Source organism: Euprymna scolopes, chromosome 18 (assembly GCF_053919585.1).
Source record: "Euprymna scolopes isolate OS-2025 chromosome 18, ASM5391958v1, whole genome shotgun sequence".
Taxonomy (NCBI): Eukaryota; Metazoa; Mollusca; class Cephalopoda; order Sepiida; family Sepiolidae; genus Euprymna; species Euprymna scolopes.
Window position 1 is genome coordinate 128,654,865 of NC_136499.1, and position 25,077 is coordinate 128,679,941.

Sequence of the window (25,077 nt, forward strand, 5' to 3'; positions counted from 1 at the left end):
TACTATCAGAAGTGTTTCTATACCCACTAGATAATAATAGTTGCATCTAGATTTATTTACAGCAACTTTTACACAATTCTCGCATGTTGATTCGGCCTTTTCGTATAAATGCGAAACTGATGTGAAACTAATGAGCAGTTCTCGGCCTACGGAGCAATGGATCTTTGGTCAATGTTGGTTTTCACCGTCATATCAGACAATTGCTTTCATTTGGACACACTCCCCTAATAATCATTTCATTTCACACATTCTCACTTCTCTGCCATCGGGAAGTCATCAGTCTATTAACCTCAAGGGTTTGGGTTCGAGCCTAACTACCTACCAAAACTTTTTTTGTTTCTTTTACACCTCCAAACACCCGGGCAACGCCGGGTATCCCCCGCTAGTCTATATATATATATATATATATATATATATATATATATATATAAAGAGCAAAATGTGTGTATGTCTTGCAAAAACTTCCGACAGACTCATCGAAACGTGATGAAACTGGTATAGTTTCGAAGCTCTATCTTTCCGATGACCAATATTGGAAAATTGGCCCAAAACACTAATTCCTTCACTCTGCCGACATTTTTACACGTCATTGTCTCCTTTCTATTGACTAGGCTTAATTTCGATGTTCGTGATCTCTGGTTTTGCCACGGATGCATCGGCAAAGACGTCATGTTTTTTTTTGGTTTTTTTTACCTTCTTTTCCTCCTTCGCGTTATGGGTTCGAGCCTACCTGCTACAACTTTTATTTTTAACACCTCTCTCCACCTGGACTGCCAACTTTTTTTTTTGTTTGGGCTTCCTTACTCGACACACTCGGGCAACGCCAGGTACCCCACCTAGTCTATCTATATATATAAAAGCAAAAATGTATATATGTATGTATGCTTTTCCTCAATGTCCACAAAAGGCTTCTTTCAGAGAAGCGCTCACTCGGTTCACAACTTCTTAAAACTTTTTATATCATCTATAAATTGTAATATCTCACACTTAACCACGGAGCTCGCCTGTCTATTTAATTTTATTGACTTTCAAACGTTAATTATTCCACATTTCCCGCATCGGCACGCGTTACATTCGGTTTTCAGTATAAAAAAAAGCGAAACTCGTCTCTAATTACAGGCTGAAAGCCAGTGAACATTTGTTGACTTCGTAATATCAGACGGGGGAGCGGGTTTTTGAAAACAAACAAACCGATTTATTGACCTCATTAAAAACTGTCCCGCACAAAATGCTGCCTGCTGAATACCTATCGCCGTCACGTCAATCAAAAACGCGCACCAGTTTTTTTTTTCACACTTTACTATTTTCCAACTGCGCGTCGTCAAGGCTTTGTTTTTTTTTTCACACACACCTACAAACACCCGGGTAACGCCGGGTACCCCTCGCTAGTATATATATAAAAGGAAAAATGTGTGTGTGTTTGTATGTCTCCCAAAAGCTTTTCTCAGCCGCATCGGACGGGGTCAAGATCAATACCATCTGAAAGAGTGATGCCTCGCTTGAATAATATGTGAGAATTCGAAAAAACGGTTAATTATTTCGTATAGAAATCAACGTTTAAAGCAGGGGGGGGGCTCAGAAAAAAAATTGTTCTTTTTTAAATGATTTCGAAAACTATGCATGTGCGTCAGGCATTCTTTCTTCAATTGTTTAAATAAAAAAAAACATTATTTCCCTGACAGCGTTGTTGGTCAATGGCTAACAAGGTTACGACGTTGGTTTCAGTTGTCACATTCGAGTACACGTAATGGTGGTCTTTTTTTTTTTTTTTAAACAGGTTTTTTAAATTTTTTTTGAAAGAAGTTTTAACATTTTATTTGCCAAACATTTTTCTTATTTCGTAATGTGATTTTTGTCCTTTGAAAACAGATTCTTCTTTTTTAAAACCGAATTATTTTCACTTTAAACTGACTTTGCTTAAACTGGTTTTCACAAACTTCTCGCTGGTTACATTTTCATGTTTTTTTTTTTTGTTTCTTTATTTTTTTCCCACACCTATCTCCACCCGTGCAATTTTTTTTTCTGAGAGTTACTCAATATCCTTACTACACCACCTCTCTTCACCCGGGCAACGTCGGGTAGCCCTGCTAGTATATATATATATATATATATAGTAATTTATAAAATATATAAGCTACACTGAATATTCGGCGTTTCATCCACTCTAGGATTCGTCAGGCTTATGCGCAAATTCTGTGGTTGTTTATCGTTTTTATATGGTCCTCTTCTGTTGAGGATTTTAGTTAGCCAATCAGCTTTCTAGTATCCACCGCGCCCCTTCCTATCAGCCAATGGGCATGCATTTTATCGAACAAAGGATTTGTTTTAAAACTAGTTTAGTGGTTTTACGCAGACATTTCTTTTTTTTTTATATAAATATACATATGTGTACATACATATATATACACATACATATATGTGTGATCGTTTATGTATATTCATGTTTATTTAATTTATTTATTTGTTTATTTTCTATTGTTTTTGTTAGTTTTAAACCTATTTTGTATCGCTATCCTAGAGTAAATTTTAGTTTGTGAACACAGTTATTTGCTATTTCTCTTCTACAGTTTAATAGATTTTGGGGTTCTTTAAAGTACAGGATAGCAAATTTTTCATGAAGGCATAATTTACATGGGTCATCTAAATGCCTACATGTGGTAGTTCGTTATATATATATATATATATATAAAGAATCAAAAAGATATGAGTTGGGTCCCAAAAGATATATGGTTCCTCATCCAAGCCTGTAAAACTGAATTTTCCTGATACACAGACATGAAGGAGCTAAATAGCTTATAAAAAAGTAATTCATAAGAACATGGAACCATACAAAGCAGATGTAAATGATCAATATTTTATATTAATTGACATTTTTTTTTTTTCAAATATCAATCCATATGACTATTTAAATATTACAAAAAAAAACAAAAAACATCAGAGTTTCGGAGGAGCCATATTATGGGTTTATATGAAGGTGAACTTAATCAGTGACTGCAAATCTCGGGATTCCACTTTCCAGTTTCGTTATTAATGAGGTATTATGATAATAAGGCTGCCTATATGTATATTGTGGCAATTCAAAGTCGATGGAGGTCAAAAAGTCAAACAAACATAATTTGAGAAAAAGACAAAAAACTGGAGTGATTTTATTTCTTAAGCATTACAACAAAACATTCTTTGCAGACTTCAATCACTCTTCTTTCATTGTCATCAACGGACATGCCAACACGTACTGGCAAACATTATGCCAAGTGTTAAATTTTTGTCTTTTATAATTTACTAGCAGGCCTCTCGTTGTTGCCCGATCATAAAAGACGCATAAAAATTACATTTTAATTCATGCAGATTTTTATTCATCACTAGCGAAGGGCACTTGGCTTTGCCTGGTCATTAAATACGCTTAAATATGATATTTTAATTTCTCCATTTTTCGTATATTTTATTATAATAAAAGTCGTGATTTCAAAAGTAAAAAAAAAAAGTATTTCGGTGCCATCAGCTAGAATCGAAACCGAAATCAAAACTGTAGCATTCAAAGCTGTTGACGTTACCACTTTACCAACATGACACGCATATGAACTGATTAAAAATAAACTAAGATGAATTTATGAAACCTATAACGATTTTTTTCAATTTTTACCCATTTTTGACCCCTTAAAAACTATTTTAAACGGCTAAAGACCCAGAAAAGAACGGACCGTAAAAAAATTCAATCATTTGAGACCCTTGCAAGCTTTAATTGGGAAGAGATAAAATTTGAAAATATGGAGGGAGACAGACAGACATATAGCTTTTTATATATTAGATTTTTAAATTTAATAAGATAAGAATTCATTCATTTTTGCTCCAAAATGAAAATAATTCAACAATCTGTATTTAAAAACAAAAAAAATAAACTTTTTTTAGAAAAACATTTACTTTTCTTTAAACGTCTTAGAAAATGAAGAAAAAAAAACTTCAGTCAATGCGTACACGTACACGTACACACACACAAACACACACACACACACACACACACAAACACACACACACACACACGTACACACACACAAAACACACACACACACACACACACACACACACAGCTTAATTTTCAACTTTTTTTTAACAGTGTGAGGTCTTTCTGTTCAAGTGCTACATCAATAGAAAAGCTAAGATCTTTCTTTTTTTTTTTTATTTAATTCTAAAAGAAAAAGAAAAATAGAAATATGTGTTTCCGAACTGGCAGAACAGGTACACAGTGTTTTATATACTTTGTGAGCAAAATTTTAAATATTTCATGAGCAATAGATATCCATGATAAAAAGCTGTGTTTTATATACTTCATGAGCAAAATTTTATATACTTCATGAGCAAAATTTTAAATACTTCATGAGCAAAATTTTATATACTTCATGAGCAAAATTTTATATACTTCATGAGCAAAATTTTAAATACTTCATGAGCAAAATTTTATATACTTCATGAGCAAAATTTTATATACTTCATGAGCAAAATTTTATATACTTCATGAGCAAAATTTTAAATACTTCATGAGCAAAATTTTAAATACTTCATGAGCAAAATTTTATATACTTCATGAGCAAAATTTTATATACTTCATGAGCAAAATTTTATATACTTCATGAGCAAAATTTTATATACTTCATGAGCAAAATTTTATATACTTCATAAGCAAAATTTTATATACTTCATGAGCAAAATTTTATATACTTCATGAGCAAAATTTTAAATACTTCATGAGCAATACACATTCATGATAAAAAGCTGTATCTCTTAATCCTTGGCGTGCATGCACAAATTTTTATGTTTTTTTTTTGTGTTTATGAATATATACAAAATATTGTATTTTTTTTTTAAAATACAATATTTTGTTTGTTTTACGATTCTATTTATTCTTTGAAAACCTAAAAATATCTTATTACTTTTGTTAATATATATCTTTGTGTTATATTGTAGGAAACTACTGGGCTGATCTCACTGAAATCTTCTATAAGGTGCAGCGAAGTAAGTATTATGGTATTTGTTTGATGGAAAGTTAGGGATTAATAGAGATTAGTATTTAATGCAAAAATGGACACAAATTTAACAATATTCAATAAAACCACTCATTCTATTTCAATGGGCTATAACTTTTGCCCATTTTTATAATTTAATTTTTTATAATTTAAATTTTTTTTAATTTAAAGTTTTTATAATTTTTATAATTTTTAATTTTTATAATTTAAAGTTTTTATGATTTAAAGTTTTTATAATCTGAAGTTAAAGTTGATTGTTTGAAAAATTCTTTTCGACAGATTTTTTAGTATTCACACTTAATCGCCCAAACAAAGTAGAATCTCGTTTTTTTTTTTCAGATTTAAGTAACAGAACAAAGCGTAGATATCTTTCATTATTGAATAGTCAAACATCATTATATAACATAGAAAAATGAGAGCTTGAAAAATAATAATATGGTTAAGATTAAACTGAGAAAGGTAAAAGGACTAGTTGTTAAAACTGGAAAAGAAAAAACAAGACATTCTAGTAAAAATATAATAAATTTATAACTTAAAATATTGCAGCATTAAGAATGTTTAAAAAAAAATTCAATTTAACATTTTATAATCAATTGGCATCATAGGACGATTATTCGGGAATCGGAAGATTTGGGGGCATCGGAATCGGTATCGGAAAAATTGATTCCTATTTTCTGATGCCAAAAACGATTCTTTTGATTGTCTTCTTTTTTTTTCATTTGATTTTGTTTAAACCAAAATCTTCCATTGGCTGGTAATAATGATAAAACAATAAATATTTATTGATTTTAAAATACAAGTAAAGCTAAAATCGATAGTTCATCCCCCACAAGTGTATTTTTACGTTTAGGAAAATATCTACATATTTAACATGTATTTTTATGAAAATCATGAGAAATAACAATCTTGTAGTTAAATAATTTGAGATTCATAAATAATTGGAATCGGTAATTGTATCGAAATCGTCCCATCACTAATATATAGATATATATCTATAAAAGTGAAAGTGTCTTTCTGTCTGTGCATGTGTCTGTGTGTACATTTCCTTACACAATAACTCTGTCAATTTTCAGTCTACAGACTCGAAATTTGATATACAGGATAGTGAGATATGGGAAAGTCTCTGCAATCCATTTTCGGCCAGAAATTTTGCTGTCAAGGAGTCAAAGTTTAACAATTTGACCTTTGAGAACTCTACTAAACTCCTTTGCCAATATGCAGATATTTTCACACTTAGGAAAATATCTGCATATTTAACGTGTGTTTTTATGAAAATCAGGAGAAATAACAATCTTATAGTTAAATAATTTGAGATTCATAAATAATCGGAATCGGTAATTGTATCGGAATCAAGAAAAATATTGGAATCGTCCCATCACTAATAATTATGATCTATTTCTCTCTTTTTTTTTTTTCTGTTCTTCCCTTTTAAATAAATCTCTTGAAATAAATCAGCGTCCAAGGAATTTTGCCGATGATGATCCAGGACCTGTGCCCTCGACAATAACAATAAAAACATATTTTACTCTGTTTTACTCATGTTTCTGTCAGTAAAACTGTTATTTCATTCCTCCCAGCACTCCTCATCTAAATGACAACCATACAAGATGATCATAGTTTTATATATAAGTGATGTGGACCCAAGGTCTGGATCACGGAAGGAAAACACCAAACATGGATTAGATGTAAAAAAGATATATTAACCAAAAAGGTCACAAGGATGAAAAATAATGGAGGAGCATAATATCTGGTGGCATCTATTATAGGCAATTGTACACGCTGCGTACTACTAGTACTTCTGCTGATTCTACGACATTACAAGGCTATGGCATTACAATACTACGGCATTACAATACTACGATATTACAATACTATGGCATTACAATACTAAGATATTACAATACTATGGCATTACAATACTGCAGCATTACAATACTACAGCATTACAATACTACAGCATTACAATACTGCAGCATTACAATACTACGGCATTACAATACTACGATATTACAATACTGCTCCCTGAGAGTGTTATCTCACATCATAATATAATACTGCGGTGCAGGTAAGATTCAGTCTCACAATAAAACTTATTATAAATGAAAATTACTTATGTTGGGTGATTAGAAAAAAAAACAACTTTTGTTGGCACTTACCGATAAAAAGATGGGAGTCAACTTTTGGGTATTTTTCTCTAAGACGTCGCACGAGACCAATAGCTGGATCTTTATCATCTTCTACGCAAAACAGCAGCTCAATCTAAAAATAAAAACGTCAACATTTATTTATGAATTCTTAAATATTTTCATTATTTTTTATTTATTTATTATTTTAATGCTTTTTTATTACGATTATTCCAATTTTTTTTTTATTTCGCCCAAATAATTGTATTGTTATGATGACTGAACTGATGCATTCATGACCTGAATTTTAATGGTTCCACTCCTATCTTCATAGCTCTTCAAGGTTTTGAGTTGAAAAAAAAAAAAAAGTTATGTATTATTTGGATTCATCAGACTACTGTTCTCATCTTGAGTGTGATTTTCACAACGTTTCGGTCGATGTAACCTCCAACCTTCTTCAAATGTATCTTGTTGAACTTGGGAATGTTTCTGTCGAATTTGTGAATTTGAACGGAATTTCGAACAGAACCCTTTATTTACTTCACAGGGGTAGCATGCTCTTGTTCTATCAGCCATGACTGACTAATTCGCAATTGTATATTTTTGGTCGGCCACACTGAGGATTGAACCTTCAACCTTCAGGAGAATATCACTTTTACAATTGATTTTTCCAAGTACTCTAAACACTTGCGGACAATTCTAGTACAAATTTTATTTCTAATTGTTAATATCACTATTTATTACTAATTATTATAACTAATTATTATTATATTATTACTATGTAGATATCATTGTTTACTTATTACTGTGTATATTATGTATTATTTATAATTAACGGTCCCCATATCATGTTAAATTTTATACTAGGTCTACTTAGTAATTGATTTATTCCCTAGCATATGTGCTGCTTCTTTGAGTCAGATTACACGCCACAATTTTTCTCTGTCTAGGATTTTTACTTCGTCCCATAATGGAAGATGGTTTCCCAGATATGGTCAGCTATACCTGATTTTTCAATCTCTCGATGTACTACAGCTTTTCGATGTTCTTCTAACCTTAATTTTAGCGGATGACATGTTTTATCTTTGTATAGTTTTCCACTATTACATAAGATCTCATATGCACAGTCATGATTTTTCTGTAGGGAGCTCAACTCTCACAAGCTGTTTGTAGAGAGTTGAATCACTCCTGAATACTGTCCTGATGTTATACAGATTACATATTCATTGAAGTTTTTCAGACAATGTCTTCATATATGTTGTACAAACTGTGGTGAGTTTCTGAGTGATGTCCTTTTGTGTTTGGTCCAGATTTCTCGGAGCTAATGTCATACTTTCTGGATAGTTGTTTCGGTGGAGGGTTTCTCTTCAAATATCCATCTCCTCTTAATATGCACTGATGTTACTACATATTGCTTTTGCTCGGTGTTGTAGGCAACGGACGATTCCTTTCTTTACATTATATGGATGATGGCAATTGAAGTTTAGTTGAGTTGAAGTTTAGGTATTGTCCACTGAAAGTTGGCTTTCGCTATACAGATGACATAAACCCCTGACCAGTGCGGGTTATCAGCACGTCTAGGAACGATACTTTGTTGTTATGTTCTTTTTTCATTTTGACGGATCGAGTTCACATGGTCTAGTAACGTTTGAACATCTTTCTGATGGGGCCAGAGTATGAATGTGTCATCTACACATCGCAACCACATTGTTGGCTTTTGTGGTGTTGATCCTAATACCATTTCCTCAAAGTATTCCATGTATGCATTGGCCAGTACCGGGGACAATGGTGGTTCCATCGCCAGACCTTTTTCCTGCCGATATATATCAGATCCCATCATGAAGTACATAGTTTCGACACAGAAGGTCAACATCTCCATTATATTGTCAATTGGGATGCAAGTGTGATCTTTGAGTGATAAGATATCAGAAGTCAGCTTGTCTCATCAGTGGGTACTTTCATGAACAGACTCACTGCACCTAGACTCAACCTCGCATACATGAACCCTAGGCGCTGATAAATGGCCTTAATGGAATCTTAGAGAGGCCATATAGGTGTGGTAGCTTGTTGTAATGCTGTACTAGCTGTCTGTATTTCGCAGGTGGTATAAAGTCCTTGTTCTTACTGAAAATCTGTGACAACTGCCTTTTGTTTTCAAGATCGGATTCTTTTTGACCTTTCAGTAGTCACCAGATTCTATTAAATCTGCCAATTTCTTGGAATATTCTGCACTGTAGCATTGCCTTTGTTTGATGGTAGTATTATGATATCATTATCATTGTGCAGAGACTTAATGGTCAACACTTCTCCCTTTGAGGGATTAGGTTTTGGACGCTTTGAATTCTCGAATGCTTGGAAAATATATCTCGGACTGATGACAAAACCCACATCCAAGAATACCTGGACATATCCTATAAGAAAGAATTTAAGGAGGTTAAATCTCATCACAAACAAATTGAAAAATCTAAAAGCTAAGGACGTAACATCCCAGATCCACCATTCACCAATAAGAGTCATTGTCAACAACAGTAAATATCAACTACACCTGAGGAATCGGTGTTAAACAAAAGTCTCAACTTCGCCACAACCATCAAGCGGGTTCCATACTTAGATATGATGGATCCAATGGAGGAATAAATACAACGTGCTCTTCAGTGTTTACAAAGCGATATGACTACATACAACCTGACTAATGCAAACTCTTTGGGCCGAACTGCACAGAGAGCAGATGTGAGACGTTATTTGGTGGTGTTTGTTTTGGAGTCATGGGCACTTGCAGTACCCTGAATACCGAAATTCATTGTTTAGATTGTTTTGTGACATCTCAATCGCACATAATATAAAGAATCATTGTATACGATTTATTGAACATAAGTTATCATTTTGCCCATAGTTGTGGGAGGAGGAGGGGGAGGGGGCGAGAATTTAGAAAATTCCTAGCTAGTGAATATCCAGAAACTTACCTGTGGATAGCAAATCTGGAAATGACTTTCCAGATTTTCTTCCAGAAGTGGGTCCACTCCCATCAGTGGTTTGATAACGGATACTCCTGGTAATTCCTCGTGCTCCACCGAAGGAACGGTTCGCTGATATAAACACAGTCGCCTTAAATGAAAAAGATAAAACAAGATTATTCAAAATTGTCGTCACCATCATCATCATCATCATCAATTACATTCCATTCTTATCATTTCTCCTGTTAACTGAACGTGTTTTACATTTTCTAATTGAAGAACTCATCTATTCTTTCAACATAACATGGAAGTCTCTTATACTGCACACCTTACGTTATACGAAAAAATTCCTCGATGATAATGAACTATAAAAAATCTGTAATAATAATTACATGCATGAGAAGTTTTAATTAATTAATCTATAGCGATAAGTATAAGTGTTACGGCATAATCACATTTGACACACCAGCTTCCGCTAAATCAACAAAGTTTAGCAATGTTGAGCCTGGCCAATATCAAATGGGTGACCATTTGGGACTTCCAGATGCTATATGTGCCCTCCGCTTCTCTTGGCATTGCCTCCCCACGAGAGCAGAGTTAGACACAAATTCGGTTTTTACTGTGGAGAAAATCCAGCTCCCTGGAAAGGAGCATGTGGATAGGAACAAAAATAAAAATTGCCTCAATCTAGAAGGATTTCTCCTCCACTGATTGAGGGCAGAAAAGGTGAAGTGCAATATCAGAACAGATACTACACTTTGTTCCTAGCCAAACAGGCAAATACTGAGGAAGTATAATTGTGCATAATGTTAGAAATAACAGGAGATGGGGTTCAACTTTGTGTATTCAGATGTCAGCTTGACCTTCTGCGTGCTAGAAAACAGATCTGATGTCGGTTCGCTTGGAAGTATGAACTTGGGGTTTTCGAGATGTCGGGATAAGATGATTAGAAAATTATCCTTGACCAATTTTGACCCCCCCCCAATCACCTACCCCACTGGCAAATTGTTGAGAACAGACAATTCGAGACGAATAAACCTCTTTTTTTGAGTCTTTTTGGGGTAACGAACTTGTTTGCAGGCTATTTTTCCTCAGTCAGGCAGGATCATATATATATACACCTTAGATATTATATATATATATATATATATATATATAATATCTAAGGCATATATATATATATATATGCTGCTTAGATATTTATATATATATATATATATATATAATATCTAAGGTGAATATATACATATATATATATATATATATATATATAATATCTAAGGTGAATATATATATATATATATATATAATATCTAAGGTGAATATATATATATATATATATATATATATAATATCTAAGGTGAATATATATATATATATATATATATATATATATAATATCTAAGGTGAATATATATATATATATATATATATAATATCTAAGGTGAATATATATATATATATATATATAATATCTAAGGTGAATATATATATATATATATATATAATATCTAAGGTGAATATATATATATATATATATATATATATATATATATAATATCTAAGGTGAATATATATATATATATATATATAATATCTAAGGTGAATATATATATATATATATATATATATATAATATCTAAGGTGAATATATATATATATATATATATATATAATATCTAAGGTGAATATATATATATATATATATATATATAATATCTAAGGTGAATATATATATATATATATATATATATAATATCTAAGGTGAATATATATATATATATATATATATATAATATCTAAGGTGAATATATATATATATATATATATATAATATCTAAGGTGAATATATATATATATATATATATATATATATATAATATCTAAGGTGAATATATATATATATATATATATATATAATATCTAAGGTGAATATATATATATATATATATAATATCTAAGGTGAATATATATATATATATATATATATATATATATATAATATCTAAGGTGAATATACATATATATATATTAATATCTAAGGTGAATATATATATATATATTATATATATATAATATCTAAGGTGTGTATATATATATATATAATATCTAAGGTGTGTATATATATATATATATAATATCTAAGGTGTGTATATATATATATATAATATCTAAGGTGTGTATATATATATATATAATATCTAAGGTGTGTATATATATATATATATATATAATATCTAAGGTGTATATATATATATATATATAATATCTAAGGTGTGTATATATATATATATAATATCTAAGGTGTGTATATATATATATATATATATATATAATATCTAAGGTGTGTATATATATATATATATAATATCTAAGGCATATATATATATATAATATCTAAGGTGTGTATATATATATATATATAATATCTAAGGCATATATATATATATAATATCTAAGGCATATATATATATATAATATCTAAGGTGTGTATATATATATATATATATATAATATCTAATATGTATTCTTTTTTCTCATCACTGACTCATACTTATGGCAAATGGACTAATCGGATGAATTGTTAGAATTATTTTCAAAGAAGCAAACGAAGAAATGATTTGCAGCGATTTTAAATGGTACCTCTTCTTTTATCATTAATTGAACTTGTTGATAAGAACAAATTTAAATGAAATGGTGCGATACACCCGGGCTTGAACAGGTATATTTCTAGATGAGAATAATTCTGAGGTATATTTCTAGATGAGAATAATTCTGAGGTATATTTCTAGATGAGAATAATTCTGAGGTATATTTCTAGATGAGAATAATTCTGAGGTATATTTCTAGATGAGAATAATTCTGAGGTATATTTCTAGATGAGAATAATTCTGAGGTATATTTCTAGATGAGAATAATTCTGAGGTATATTTCTAGATGAGAATAATTCTGAGGTATATTTCTAGATGAGAATAATTCTGAGGTATATTTCTAGATGAGAATAATTCTGAGGTATATTTCTAGATGAGAATAATTCTGAGGTATATTTCTAGATGAGAATAATTCTGAGGTATATTTCTAGATGAGAATAATTCTGAGGTATATTTCTAGATGAGAATAATTCTGATATATATTTCTAGATGAGAATAATTCTGGGTGTTTTAAAAGAAGAAATGATTTGCTGGAATTTTATTATTTTCCTTGACTGGTGTAACGTAAAAATTATTTTATCTATGAGAGAGAAAGACTATTTTTTAAGATCAGATTTTTTCGATTTTCGATACTTATCGGATAAATTTCCGTATAAAACCTATCTAAGAACACTGTCAGACATATGAATTAGCTTTGTATGCAATTTGCAATCTATAGTGAAGGAATTCACACACACACACACACACAAAATGACTTTTCTATAAGAGTGGATATTATATATATATATATATATATATATATATATATATATATATATATATGATAGATATTAGTGTCATCTCCATATAGTTCTGTTTCGCAGTTTACAGCTCATCAGTGTGGCTAGACAAGTTGAGATTGAAAACAACCATGAAGCTGACACTACATCTCTACCCCTGTGCTATCATACAGCACCCACCCAATGTAAGCAAAATAAAAATTTAAGGCTGTAAATTATATTTTACTTGAATTTATTGTTCGACAGAATACTTACATAAGAAATATTAAAATTTCCTTAATCCACAGAGTTTCAAAGAAATGTGTTCTTCTCATCAGAGGAAAATATTAGCAAATAAATATAATAGCAATTGAATGAATTTGCTGGTACGGATATTAATTGAAACAACGTTACATGAAAACAAAAAAAAAAAAATGGTGTAAAAATGAAAAGTAAAAAAATAAAAAAATCACGGTTCAAAAAAATAAATAAATAAAAAATCCAGGTGCAAAAAAAAAAAATCCAGGTGCAAAAAAAAAAAATAAAATAAAAAATCCAGGTTAAAAAAGTTCAAAAAAAATAAATAAATAAAAAATCCAGGTGCAAAAAAAAAAAAAAATCCAGGTGCAAAAAAAAAAAAAAAAAAAAAAAAAATCCAGGTTAAAAAAGTTCAAAAAAAATAAATAAATAAAAAATCCAGGTGCAAAAAAAAAAATCCAGGTGCAAAAAAAAAAAAATAAAAATAAAAAATCCAGGTTAAAAAAGTTAAAAAAAAATAAATAAATAAAAAATCCAGGTGCAAAAAAAAAAAAAAATCCAGGTGCAAAAAAAAAAAATAAAATAAAAATCCAGGTTAAAAAAAAAATGAAAAATCCAGGTTAAAAAAAAATAAATAAATAAAAAATCCAGGTTCAAAAAAAATAAATAAATAAAAAATCCAGGTTAAAAAAAAATAAAAATAAATAAAAAATCCAGATTAAAAAAAAAAAAAAATTAAAAATCCAGGTTGAAAAAAAATAAAAATAAATAAAAAATCCAGGTGAAAAAAAAAAAATTAAAAATCCAGGTTGAAAAAAAAAAAAATAAAATAAAAATCCAGGTTGAAAAAAAAAAAAATCCAGGTTAAAAAAGTTCAATAAAATAAATAAATAAAAAATCCAGGTGCAAAAAAAAAAAATTAAAAATCCAGGTTGAAAAAAATAAATAAATAAAAAATCCAGGTTGAAAAAAAAAAATAAATAAAAAATCTAGGTTGAAAAAAAAAATAAATAAATAAAAAATCCAGGTTAAAAAAAAAAAATCCAGGTGCAAAAAAAAAAAAATTAAAAATCCAGGTTAAAAAAAAAAAAAAATTAAAAATCCAGGTTGAAAAAAAATAAAATAATAAAATAAAAAATCCAGGTTGAAAAAAAAAAAAAAAAAATGTTGAAACAATGAAAAATAAAAAAATAAAAAATCCAGATAAAAAGACATGGAGAGGTTATTTTCAAGATGAAATGATTGCATTGAACTTCTTTCATTTGGTTGGGATTAAAATATATAAATATTAATATTTATATTCACTTGAAGTTTACAGAAGCTTTTGCGTTGTAAACCTAATCTTCACTGCTTGATTTTATATATGTGTGTTATGTTGGTGTGTTCCCTATAGAAAGAAAAATTAGAAAATAATATTAAAGAGTGTGTTTTGACTGAGAAAGATAAGAGAAATGTTTTCAAATATCTAAGGAATAACCCCCTTAAAACTATAAATACATCTTTTTATAAAATTTATATCATATGTATAAAATTCTCCAGGGAAGACTTGGGAAGTGGTCCCATATCTCTACATTCCCCTTTAGGCAGCTATGGAGCAGAGTCCATTATAAAACTTTAAATATAACCTAGTAGAATCCATTATAAAACTTTAAATATAACCTAGTAGAATCCATTATAAAACTTTAAATATAACCTAGTAGAATCCATTATAAAACTTTAAATATAACCTAGTAGAATCCATTATAAAACTTTAAATATAACCTAGTAGAATCCATTATAAAACTTTAAATATAACCTAGTAGCAGTTCAGCCCAGCTTTGCTCGGGCCCTATGTACTGTTTATAACTTTATGTGCATATGTGTATATATATATATATATATATATATATATATATATATATATATAGATATAGATATAGATATAGTTAAAAGTTTGAACATGTCCAGGTAACCTACATCTAAAATTTCAAGTGTTTAGACCCAAAGGTGAACTCTTTCAATTTTGACCTCTTGTCAGCCAAATTTTCGCCCCAAAACTGATTACAAAGCTTGCTGCATGTCTGAATACCCTTTATGTAAAATTTCAAATATTTAGACCCAAAATTTGCTGAATAGTTTGCTAGAGACTGCAAAGTTCCACTCCTTTGAACTTTGACCCCTTGCTGTTTTCATTTTTTTTTTTTTTGCGAAAGCAATTCTTGTCTGCCAAGCGATGTGAGTACACTGTGTCACAAAAAGAGATTACATCGAGTTTCTTCTTTTAAGCAGCAGAACTCAGCTTACAATTTTGTTCAGTTGGACCAAATTTCAACATTTCATCCTCGTAACATTGTAAATTGCATTCTGGGATTGAAGTTGTGATTTTGGTCCTCTTTAAGAAAGGGCTTCCGGGGCAACTCAGCCTCACCCACAGAGCCCCAGGGTTCTAAATGATACATTGCATGTGTAGAAGACATTAATTCAGAGTTTTTCATCCTTTCATTTTTTTTTCGGATAATATTAGCGGACAAAACGAAAGGAAGAGGTCCAGTAGAAACAGTCAGATATTGTTATGCACACAGTGAAAAAATATGGAGTAGTAATCGTCATTCTATTCCAATCAACGTCGGTCTTTTTAGTTGGCTATATAAAGGAAAGTTATAATTTTATGTGTTTGTGTGTGTGTGTTGGTTGAAAGTCAGAAACTACACAAGAAACACTTACAAAATTTAGAGAGAAAGGGAGACAGGTGAAAAAAAGAAAACGTAAAAAAATTTTTTTTTTTAAATCAATTTTGTTACTTGGTGAAAGCGGTGGGGTGGGGCTGGAACGTTCGAGAAGGCCTATATATAATGATTTGCCCACCAAAAATCAAACCAGTTTCCTCTTCAATTTCTCACGTATAACACATGTTCAGGAAAACTCTGTCTGTGTAAGACATTAAAACCTACGTCCTGATATTACGTGCAATGCACATGAACTTTAATAACCGTCATGGAAAATTACCCCATCGAACGAGAATTTAAATTTTCTTTTAAATGTTTTATTTCGAACTTGTTTCATGATACGAACACACACACACACACACGCACACACACACACACACACACACACACGTGTATTCACTTATATAGATTTTTGGACTGTTTTTCTCAGAAAATAACCACATTAATTTTAAGCCCGCGTGCAGCACTCTGATAATAAAAAAAATCAGTAATTTCAAACCTTGTGCAATTCTCACTTCATTAATCATTCATTGTGAACATCCCACACAAGAAAATACTTATGTTGGAACAATTTAAACTAATTTTCCTAACACGTAAATAAATGTTTATTTCATCTTAATACAGCGATTCCTCGTTCTTTGTCGAGTGTCGTTATTTTCCGGATTTCATTTTCATTTTTTACGCAATGATGTGGATTGGTGAAGCCTTTCTATTAATCGGTGATCCTATTAAAATTTGCCTTTAATGATGTGGATCCTATTAAAATTTGCCTTTAATGATGTGGATTGGTGAAGCCTTTCTATTAATCGGTGATCCTATTAAAATTTGCCTTTAATGATGTGGATTGGTGAAACCTTTCTATTAATCGGTGATCCTACTAAAATTTGCCTTTAATGATGTGGATCCTATTAAAATTTGCCTTTAATGATCCCACGGATCCTACTTTCAACTTCAATAAAGTTGCGACACGTGCAACCACGATCTTATAAATTGAGAATCATAAGAGTAGTGGTCGATGGACAAAAATCAGAGGCCTGCAATATTAATGCTGGAGTCCCTCAGGGGTCAATCCTGGGCCCAACTCTCTTCCTGATCTACATCAATGACCTCCCTAAACACATACTTAAATTATTCGTTGACATCTATGCTGATGACACGACCATCTACGGCAACACATCAAAGGCTGTAAATGACAAAGTTCTCTCTGATTCTCTCTCTTCTGATCTCGAGCGCGTGGTTCAGTGGGGGAAGTCGTGGCTGGTTATCTTTCATGCATCTAAAACCAAACTCCTGTCTTTACATCATCAACGGTCTGGCATCAATTGAAATGGATGGCTCTCGTCTAGGAGAAGCCCCGTGTTTTGACAAGCTTCTGGGTTTGTCCTTTACTCCTGATCTGAAATGGAACACGTACATCAAGACTGTTGCCAAGGTCGCTGGAAAGATGGTGGGATCCTTCTACCACTCCAGAAGATATCTCACTACTGATGCAATTCTCTATTTATATAAAAGCCAAGTACGTCCAAGGATGGAATACTGCTGCCATATCTGGGCAGGAGCTGCTAAAAACAGCCTATCCTGCCTTAACAGAGTACAAAATAGACTTTGTGGCTTAGTGGGGGATGCCCTTTTCTTTACCCTGCAACCTCTCTCCCACAGAAGAGACGTTGCGAGCCTATCCTTGTTTTATCATTATTCCCATGGCAGGTGCTCGTCTGAACTCCAATTTCTGGTCCCCCCTCGCCAATCTTTCACGAAAAACACCCGTCTAGCTGAATCCACTGTGAAAAATTTCCCCCACTCTTTATCTGTGCCTAAATCAAAACATGGATTCCATGAACAAAGCTTCTTTCTTAGAACTGCACGCCTGTGGAACTCTGTTCCGTCTCCTGCTTCCCACCTGACTACAACCTGGATGTCTTCAAGTCCAACGTTAACAAATTCCTAATGAACCGCCCCCTTAAGTAAACACTTCATCAAATCTCCACACTAACGTACTGTACTTGCAATAACCCTTATCCCTGAGTGGCTTCCAGGCCGTGATAAGTGGTGACCACCTTGTAAAAAAAAAAAAATCCCGATTATAAATTGGTTATCCTACCGAACCACATCCCTACAATTGGGTGACTCCGCCGCGAGTCTATTATTATTATTAATAATAATAATAATAATAACTAGCGAGACCTGTGGAAATTCCACAGCGGCATCTTTCATATGTAATATATTGCTGCTGGGCATTCAGTTGGTGTTCATCATGAATGAAGACACCATCATATTATTGTAGCCCTTTTGTTAAAACTGCAAAAATATTTATCCAAACAAGTCTATATATCAATACAGTTGAGTGTAGAAAAATAAAAAAAGAGGTGAGTTATTTATTTTTCCCTGTTTTATAATGTAATCATGACCGTTAAAAAACAATAGTGATTTCCCAAAATAAAAAAAATAGATGAGTTGAGTGTGATCATCTATAATCGAAAACGAAACCAAAACTTATGATAGAACTGCAGTGATGCATCAATTTTTGTCCCAAATATTTTAAATTCGAAAACTTATAATGCCCGGCAGCAGAAAGATTTGTGTATCGTTTTTTTTTACTACGGAATAACTTAAAATTTTATAGAATTAAAAACAAATATAGCAGTGAGAACACGATAATCGAGTGCCGCTTGGAGCGTTCGTAAATCTGTATTCCGGAATTAATGTGTATTCCAGAATTAAATCTCACCCAATGAAATTGGCGGGAAAGCGTGACACACAAAAGAACACACACGTTATCGTATTAATATATAGATCAAACGCTACATGGAACCAAGAACATTGAAACTGCATACCCATAAGTTCTCTAACCCCACCCCCATCACCACATAATTGTCACCCCCCTCCCCCAAAAAAAGGAGTGCAACCAAATAGCCAAGTAGTCAAGGAAGAAGGAAAGACAGAGGAGTGAGCACTGACCAGACCTCCACTGTATAAGTGCGAAGAGAACTGGGACCTTGGAGAGGCTTATTGCCACTCAAATTCCAGTAAAGACCAATAGCTGCTGCCAACAAGAAATCAATAGCAGGCAGCTGTTGCGATAATGCAAATTTATTTGCAAATGTTATCGAAAGAGGTAGAGAGTACTGGGGAGACTTGTTGTCACTCAGTTTCCAGAGAACATCACAACTCAATGAGATCTTTGATGACCTGTGTGAAAGCTTCTTGTGAAGAACCACCACCACCACCAACAACAACAACAACAACGTATCCAATACATATTAAAAGCAAAGAAACTGATTTGTCTTGTTACCGTTTCTAGCAGCGCTCCGCAGAAAATTAGGAAGTACGTTAGCTGACTATAACCATATTCTTAATAACAAAAAAAAAAAAAAAGAAGGTAAATGTGCCCTGGCCAAATCACCATTAAAAAATCGTCTGCATCTATCAAACTTAAACACCGAACCTGAACTCGAAAACGAAATAAAACAAAATTTATTTTTATTATTACCAGAAAAGATGGAGAATCCCTGTTACTATTTTAGTAAGAACAAATTATTTCGTTATCTTTCTTATTAAAATAAAATTGTTAATTCTTTTATTTTTTCCTCCATTCGTATTTGAATAAAATTCACTGAAAATGAAACAAAGTATGTTAAAATAGGTACGCGTGGAAAACATTAAAAAAAATAATTTTATTCATTTATTTACCTGCATAGCCACAAGTAATGGGTGTTCGGATTATTACAAAAAAGATATTTACTTTCGTTTCATTTTAGTAAGAAAGGTAACAAAAACTAAAATAATAACGGGAGTAATACATCTTTCCTGGTATTCCTTTCATTCCGTTTTCGAGTTCCAGCTCGGTGTTTAAGTTTGATGGACGCGGACGATTTTTTTAGCGATGATTTGGCCAGGGTTTTCCAATAGTGACATTTATCAATATATATATATATATATATATATATATATAGTAAGTTATAGAATGTATATGGCGATTAAGCTACACTGAATATTCCACGTTTCATCCACTCTAGGATTCTTCAGGCTTATGCGCCTAGAGTGGATGAAACACGGAATATTCAGTGTAGCTTAATCGCCATATACATTTTATAACTTACTAACTAGCTCTACCTACATATTGAGCACTTTTGAAGTAAATACTTAATGTTTACGCATAAATTTATACTTTCGTATATTAATTTTATGTGACTAAATTAGTTTTATATATATATATATATGTCAGGTTATGTCATATGCTACTGGTACCATGTAACCCAGTACTACCTGCCTCATGGTCGGGTCACCGACGACTAAACTGGTTCCCCCACCAGACTTGTTTGGTGAGGAGGGTGGCTAGTCTCCCTGAAGGATTAAAAACAAGACCTTCCAAAGGGCGAATGAACCCTTTTTCGGGGTCAACGGCCAACTAGCACCGTGTATATTTGTGTGTGTGTATATGTGTATTGGGGTGGAGAGGACTCTCGTAAGCCGTGGTGAAGGCAACCTTTCTAGGAGAAGCAAATCTCTGATTTAAAAAAAACATAAAGTGGGAGACCAGTACCCGCATTAAGCTGGTCTGCATTTTAACTTGTTGCTGGATCTCAACATTTTGAACTGAGAGAGAGACTTAGCCGTCGTACAAAGCTAAGACTTTGTAACATCGTCTGTGTATAGATACTCCCTCAGGCATTTGTCTATTAAAATGGTCCTGTGGCGATGGAAGTCATTTTTGGGCTCATGAGTGTCTGAGGGAGTGGCACTCGTCTGACAAGACGTTGCAATAAATTATTATTTTATTATTTTTTTAAAAACTTTGTATACATTGGTTGTTACAAAGATTATTTATTCTTCTGAAGGTTTGCCTTCCTGAGAAACATGTTTAGATAAGCCATAGTGTTTAAAAAGAGAATCTCATATTTAGAGCAACCAGACTGACGCCCTCCTCCTACCTCTCCTCATCCCTTCTTCCAGCTTGGAAAGTACTTATTACGCCTTGCGAGGTACCCCCATCCCCACTACTTTTTTTTTTTTTTTTTTTTTTTTTAAATAGACCGTGCACAGTCGTATCATCTCTGACCAGCTTCCATAAATACGTAACAGGCTGTCAAGTGTGTCTGCTCCACTAACAAGCGGATGCTATCAAAGTCTACGATTTGCTTGCCACGTTCGTCAGTGGCTTGGAGTAAAGGTCGAAAGGTCTTGAGTTCAATCTTACTTCTCAGCGTTTTTTTTCTTTTCTTTTTTTTTTTTTTAATTCTCTATCTGCCATGAGCTCTTGCACAATCTTGATGGGCGCAACATAATTACCATTTTAGTTCGGTTTATTTTAAGTTTTACGGCATATCCACCCTTTTCAGATTATTTGAAAACGAAACAATATCTAACACACTCTTCATTGAACACAAGTTGCTATTGGGAAGGAAAGGATTTAGTTCTCTTTCACTAAAGTGAGATAGAAGTTAGTGACCTGCAGAATGACACTACACTTGTGTTTCATCCTTTCGGAAATCATCAGTGCAAGGAGTTATGATTACGGCTGGTCGGGAGATTTGAACCCGGCTACAAAGTCATCTCTTACTCCATTAGGAAGGAACAAACCACACGGCCAACGTTAACAGTTGAAATTAGCATTTATATAAATGTCTAGACGGCTAGAGTGATCTCATGATTATAACATCTTCATTAGTGCATGTGACTGATCGGCTGACTTTTATTTCAACTTAGAGTGCTCAGCAATAAGAACAGAGTTCTTATAGGAGCCGATTATATATATATATATATATATATATATATATATATATATATATATATATATATAAGCTGAACGTCTGTGTGTGTGTCTGGTCACGAATAGGCTCCTATATGGTTGACTATTATAGAAAACTGATCACATATAATGATAGAAGATGTATCGAGACACAGGAATGGGTATGCTTAATCTGGCATAATGATGATTCATTAAAATTGTGGGGTCTGTGTTCGCGCCTGGTCCACAAAGTATGGAAATAAAAAATTTAAAAATTAAAAAAAAAACGCTTACAAGTGTTTTTGATATAGATGTAGATAATAATACTTTGATAAGTATATTTTAACTTAAATAGGGATGGTATCATAAAATTGCAGGGTCTGCATTCGCGCATGGCCTCCACAGAATGGAAATAAAAAATTAAAAAAAACAAAAAAAACTTTTACAAGTGTTTTTGATATCAAAGTATTATTATGTACATCTATAAGTATGTTTTAACTTAAATAGGGATGGTATAATAAAATTGTGGGGTCCGCGTTCGTGCCTGGCCTCCACAGAATGAAAATAGGCACAAACTTTAATAAAGACTTTTCATATCTATCTGAGTAAGTATACTTTGATAATTATGTTTCAGTTTGAAGAAATATGGTATAATAAAATTATGGGGTGTTCGTTCGCACCTGACCTCCATAGAATGGAAATATGTCACAAAGTTTAACAAGGTTTTTTAATATAGATCTACAGAATATTGTGATAAGTGTTTCAGTGTGAACAGGTATGGTATAATAAATTATGGGGTTTATCTATTTTATTTTTACTTTCATCATATTTTAATTTGGTTTTGATACCCCCAAATTCGAAGCTATCTCTTTACAACCCTTCCTTTTCATAACCTATCATACTTTCATAAATCAGAGTCCATTTTCTGTAGGCTGTTTTTGAACCCAGTCAACGACGGGTACTTTTGCTATTACATATATATATATATACACACAGTAAGTTTAATAAGTTATAAAAATATACATGGTAATTTTCATCTTACTACCTAGCTCTACCTATGTATTGAGCACTGTTGAAGTAAATACTGAAAATCCACACATAAAATTATATATAGAAATGAGACAACGAAATGGAAGCTTCATTCTATATTAATAAACTTTATTTGTTATCTTAGTTAGTAGCTTTATTAGAAGAGTACAAGAGGGAAACGTATTAGCAAGAGAGTTCATTGTTCATACGCGCATGTGTATTATAATAGTGAAGAGTTTGTTGATAGAAAGAAAAGTGTTTCATGTATTTAAAGACAGAATTAATATATTGCCGGCGTGTTGAGGGAAACAATAGTGTTTATATCTAGTAGCCGTCGGTACAAAGGAAGCCGGTTAAAAGAAAGAAAGGGGGCAAAGACTTCAGTGCGTTGCCGTGTTGTCATGAGTGTGAGTGAGCCGTATCAACGAGGAAAGTTCTTTAGTATGACAAAGAATGTTCGTTTGGGTACGGCACGTGGAAGCAAGTAGGAGTTTTGAAGAGAAATATAGCTAGTTTGTAATACTCACGTTCAGCCTTGGGCTGAAGCTCCAGGCGAGGTGTGCTTCTTGGCAGAGCACAGAGAAAGAGAGAGAAGGGTTTGTGATTTTGCCTTTTATATACTCCGTCACGTGACTGGGAGCTGGCTTGTGATTAGACAAGCCAGGGAGAAATAGATTTCAAATCTCGAAGTTATGAGAAGTCGCTCTGCTTGTTAGTAGCGGCGGTTGGCTGCTACATATAATCTTTGTATATTAATTTTTGTGATTACATGAAGTAATCATACATTATATATAACTTGTTTGGTGAGGAGGGTGGCAAGTCTCCCTGAAGGATTAAAAACAAGACCTTCCAAAGGGTGAATGAACCCTTTTTCGGGGTCAACGGCCAACTAGCACCGTGTGTGTTTGTGTGTATGTATGTGTGTGTGTTGGGGTGGAGAGGGCTCCCGTAAGCCGTGGTGAAGGCAACCTTTCTAGGAGAAGCAAATCTCTGATTTAAAAAAACATAAAGCGGAAGACCAGTACCCGCATTAAGCTGGTCTGCAGTTTAACTTGTTGCTGGCTATCTTGCTCTTGCTTGTTGCTGGATCTCAACATTTTGAACTGAGAGAAAGACTTAGCTGTCGTACAAAGCTAAGACTCTGTAACATCATCTGTGTATAGATACTTCCTCAGGGATTTGTCTATAAAAATGGTCCTGTTGTGATGGAAGTCATTTTTGGGCTCATGGACTTTAAGTGCCTGAGGGAGTGGCACTCGTCTGACAAGACGTTGCAATCTTCATATATATATGTGTCAGCCTCTCTAAGAACTCGGTTCTTATCGTTGTTCACTTCAAAGTTGAAATGAAAGTCGGTCACTTAAGCTCCCATGTACAGATCATGAAGTCATAATCATTAGATTATTATCGATGAATGTTATGACATTTGATAATAAATGTTTACATTTTAACGATATTTCTCATGGCCGTGTGGTTTGTTCCTTTCTAATGGAGTCAGATAGCTTTGTGGCTGGGTTTGAATCTCTGGTTCGGCTGTAATCGTGACACCCTGCACTGATGATTTGTTTCAATCCTGGCTTGAGGTAGTTGTCTGTCTAGCCGCACTCATGAGCTGTGAAACAGCGAAACAGTACTGTATGAGGATGACACAGTAATATATATATATATATATATATATATATATATATATATATATTGCTTTTTCTAATATCGTTTTTCCAATCATAATAATCATTTCTGTAAAGTCTGATGAAGTTACTGGGTCGTTGATAAGATTCGGTAACCGAAACGTGTAACTAAGCAGATGAAACGGTTTCATCTGCTTAGTTACACGTTTCGGTTACCGAATCTTA

General features: G+C 32.4%; 1 protein-coding gene and 1 long non-coding RNA gene across 11 annotated transcripts in view; one reads left to right on the forward strand and one right to left on the reverse strand.

Moving 5' to 3' along the window:
- The window catches only part of LOC145297820 (uncharacterized), a 237,296-nt gene that overhangs the window by 143,052 nt on the left and 69,167 nt on the right, over positions 1 to 25,077 (forward strand). Inside the window, exon 3 of the long non-coding RNA XR_013870335.1 lies at positions 4,960 to 5,007. This is a non-coding gene — a long non-coding RNA (uncharacterized LOC145297820). The remainder of the gene's footprint in view (positions 1 to 4,959; positions 5,008 to 25,077) is intronic.
- The window catches only part of LOC145297819 (ceramide glucosyltransferase-like), a 393,652-nt gene that overhangs the window by 56,950 nt on the left and 311,625 nt on the right, over positions 1 to 25,077 (reverse strand). For all 10 annotated transcript variants that reach the window (XM_080144135.1, XM_080144131.1, XM_080144134.1 and 7 more), the window contains 2 exons: positions 10,105 to 10,246; positions 7,175 to 7,277 (listed from right to left, as the gene is read on the reverse strand). In XM_080144135.1, the coding sequence (XP_080000261.1) occupies positions 7,175 to 7,277; positions 10,105 to 10,246 (245 nt within the window). The remainder of the gene's footprint in view (positions 1 to 7,174; positions 7,278 to 10,104; positions 10,247 to 25,077) is intronic.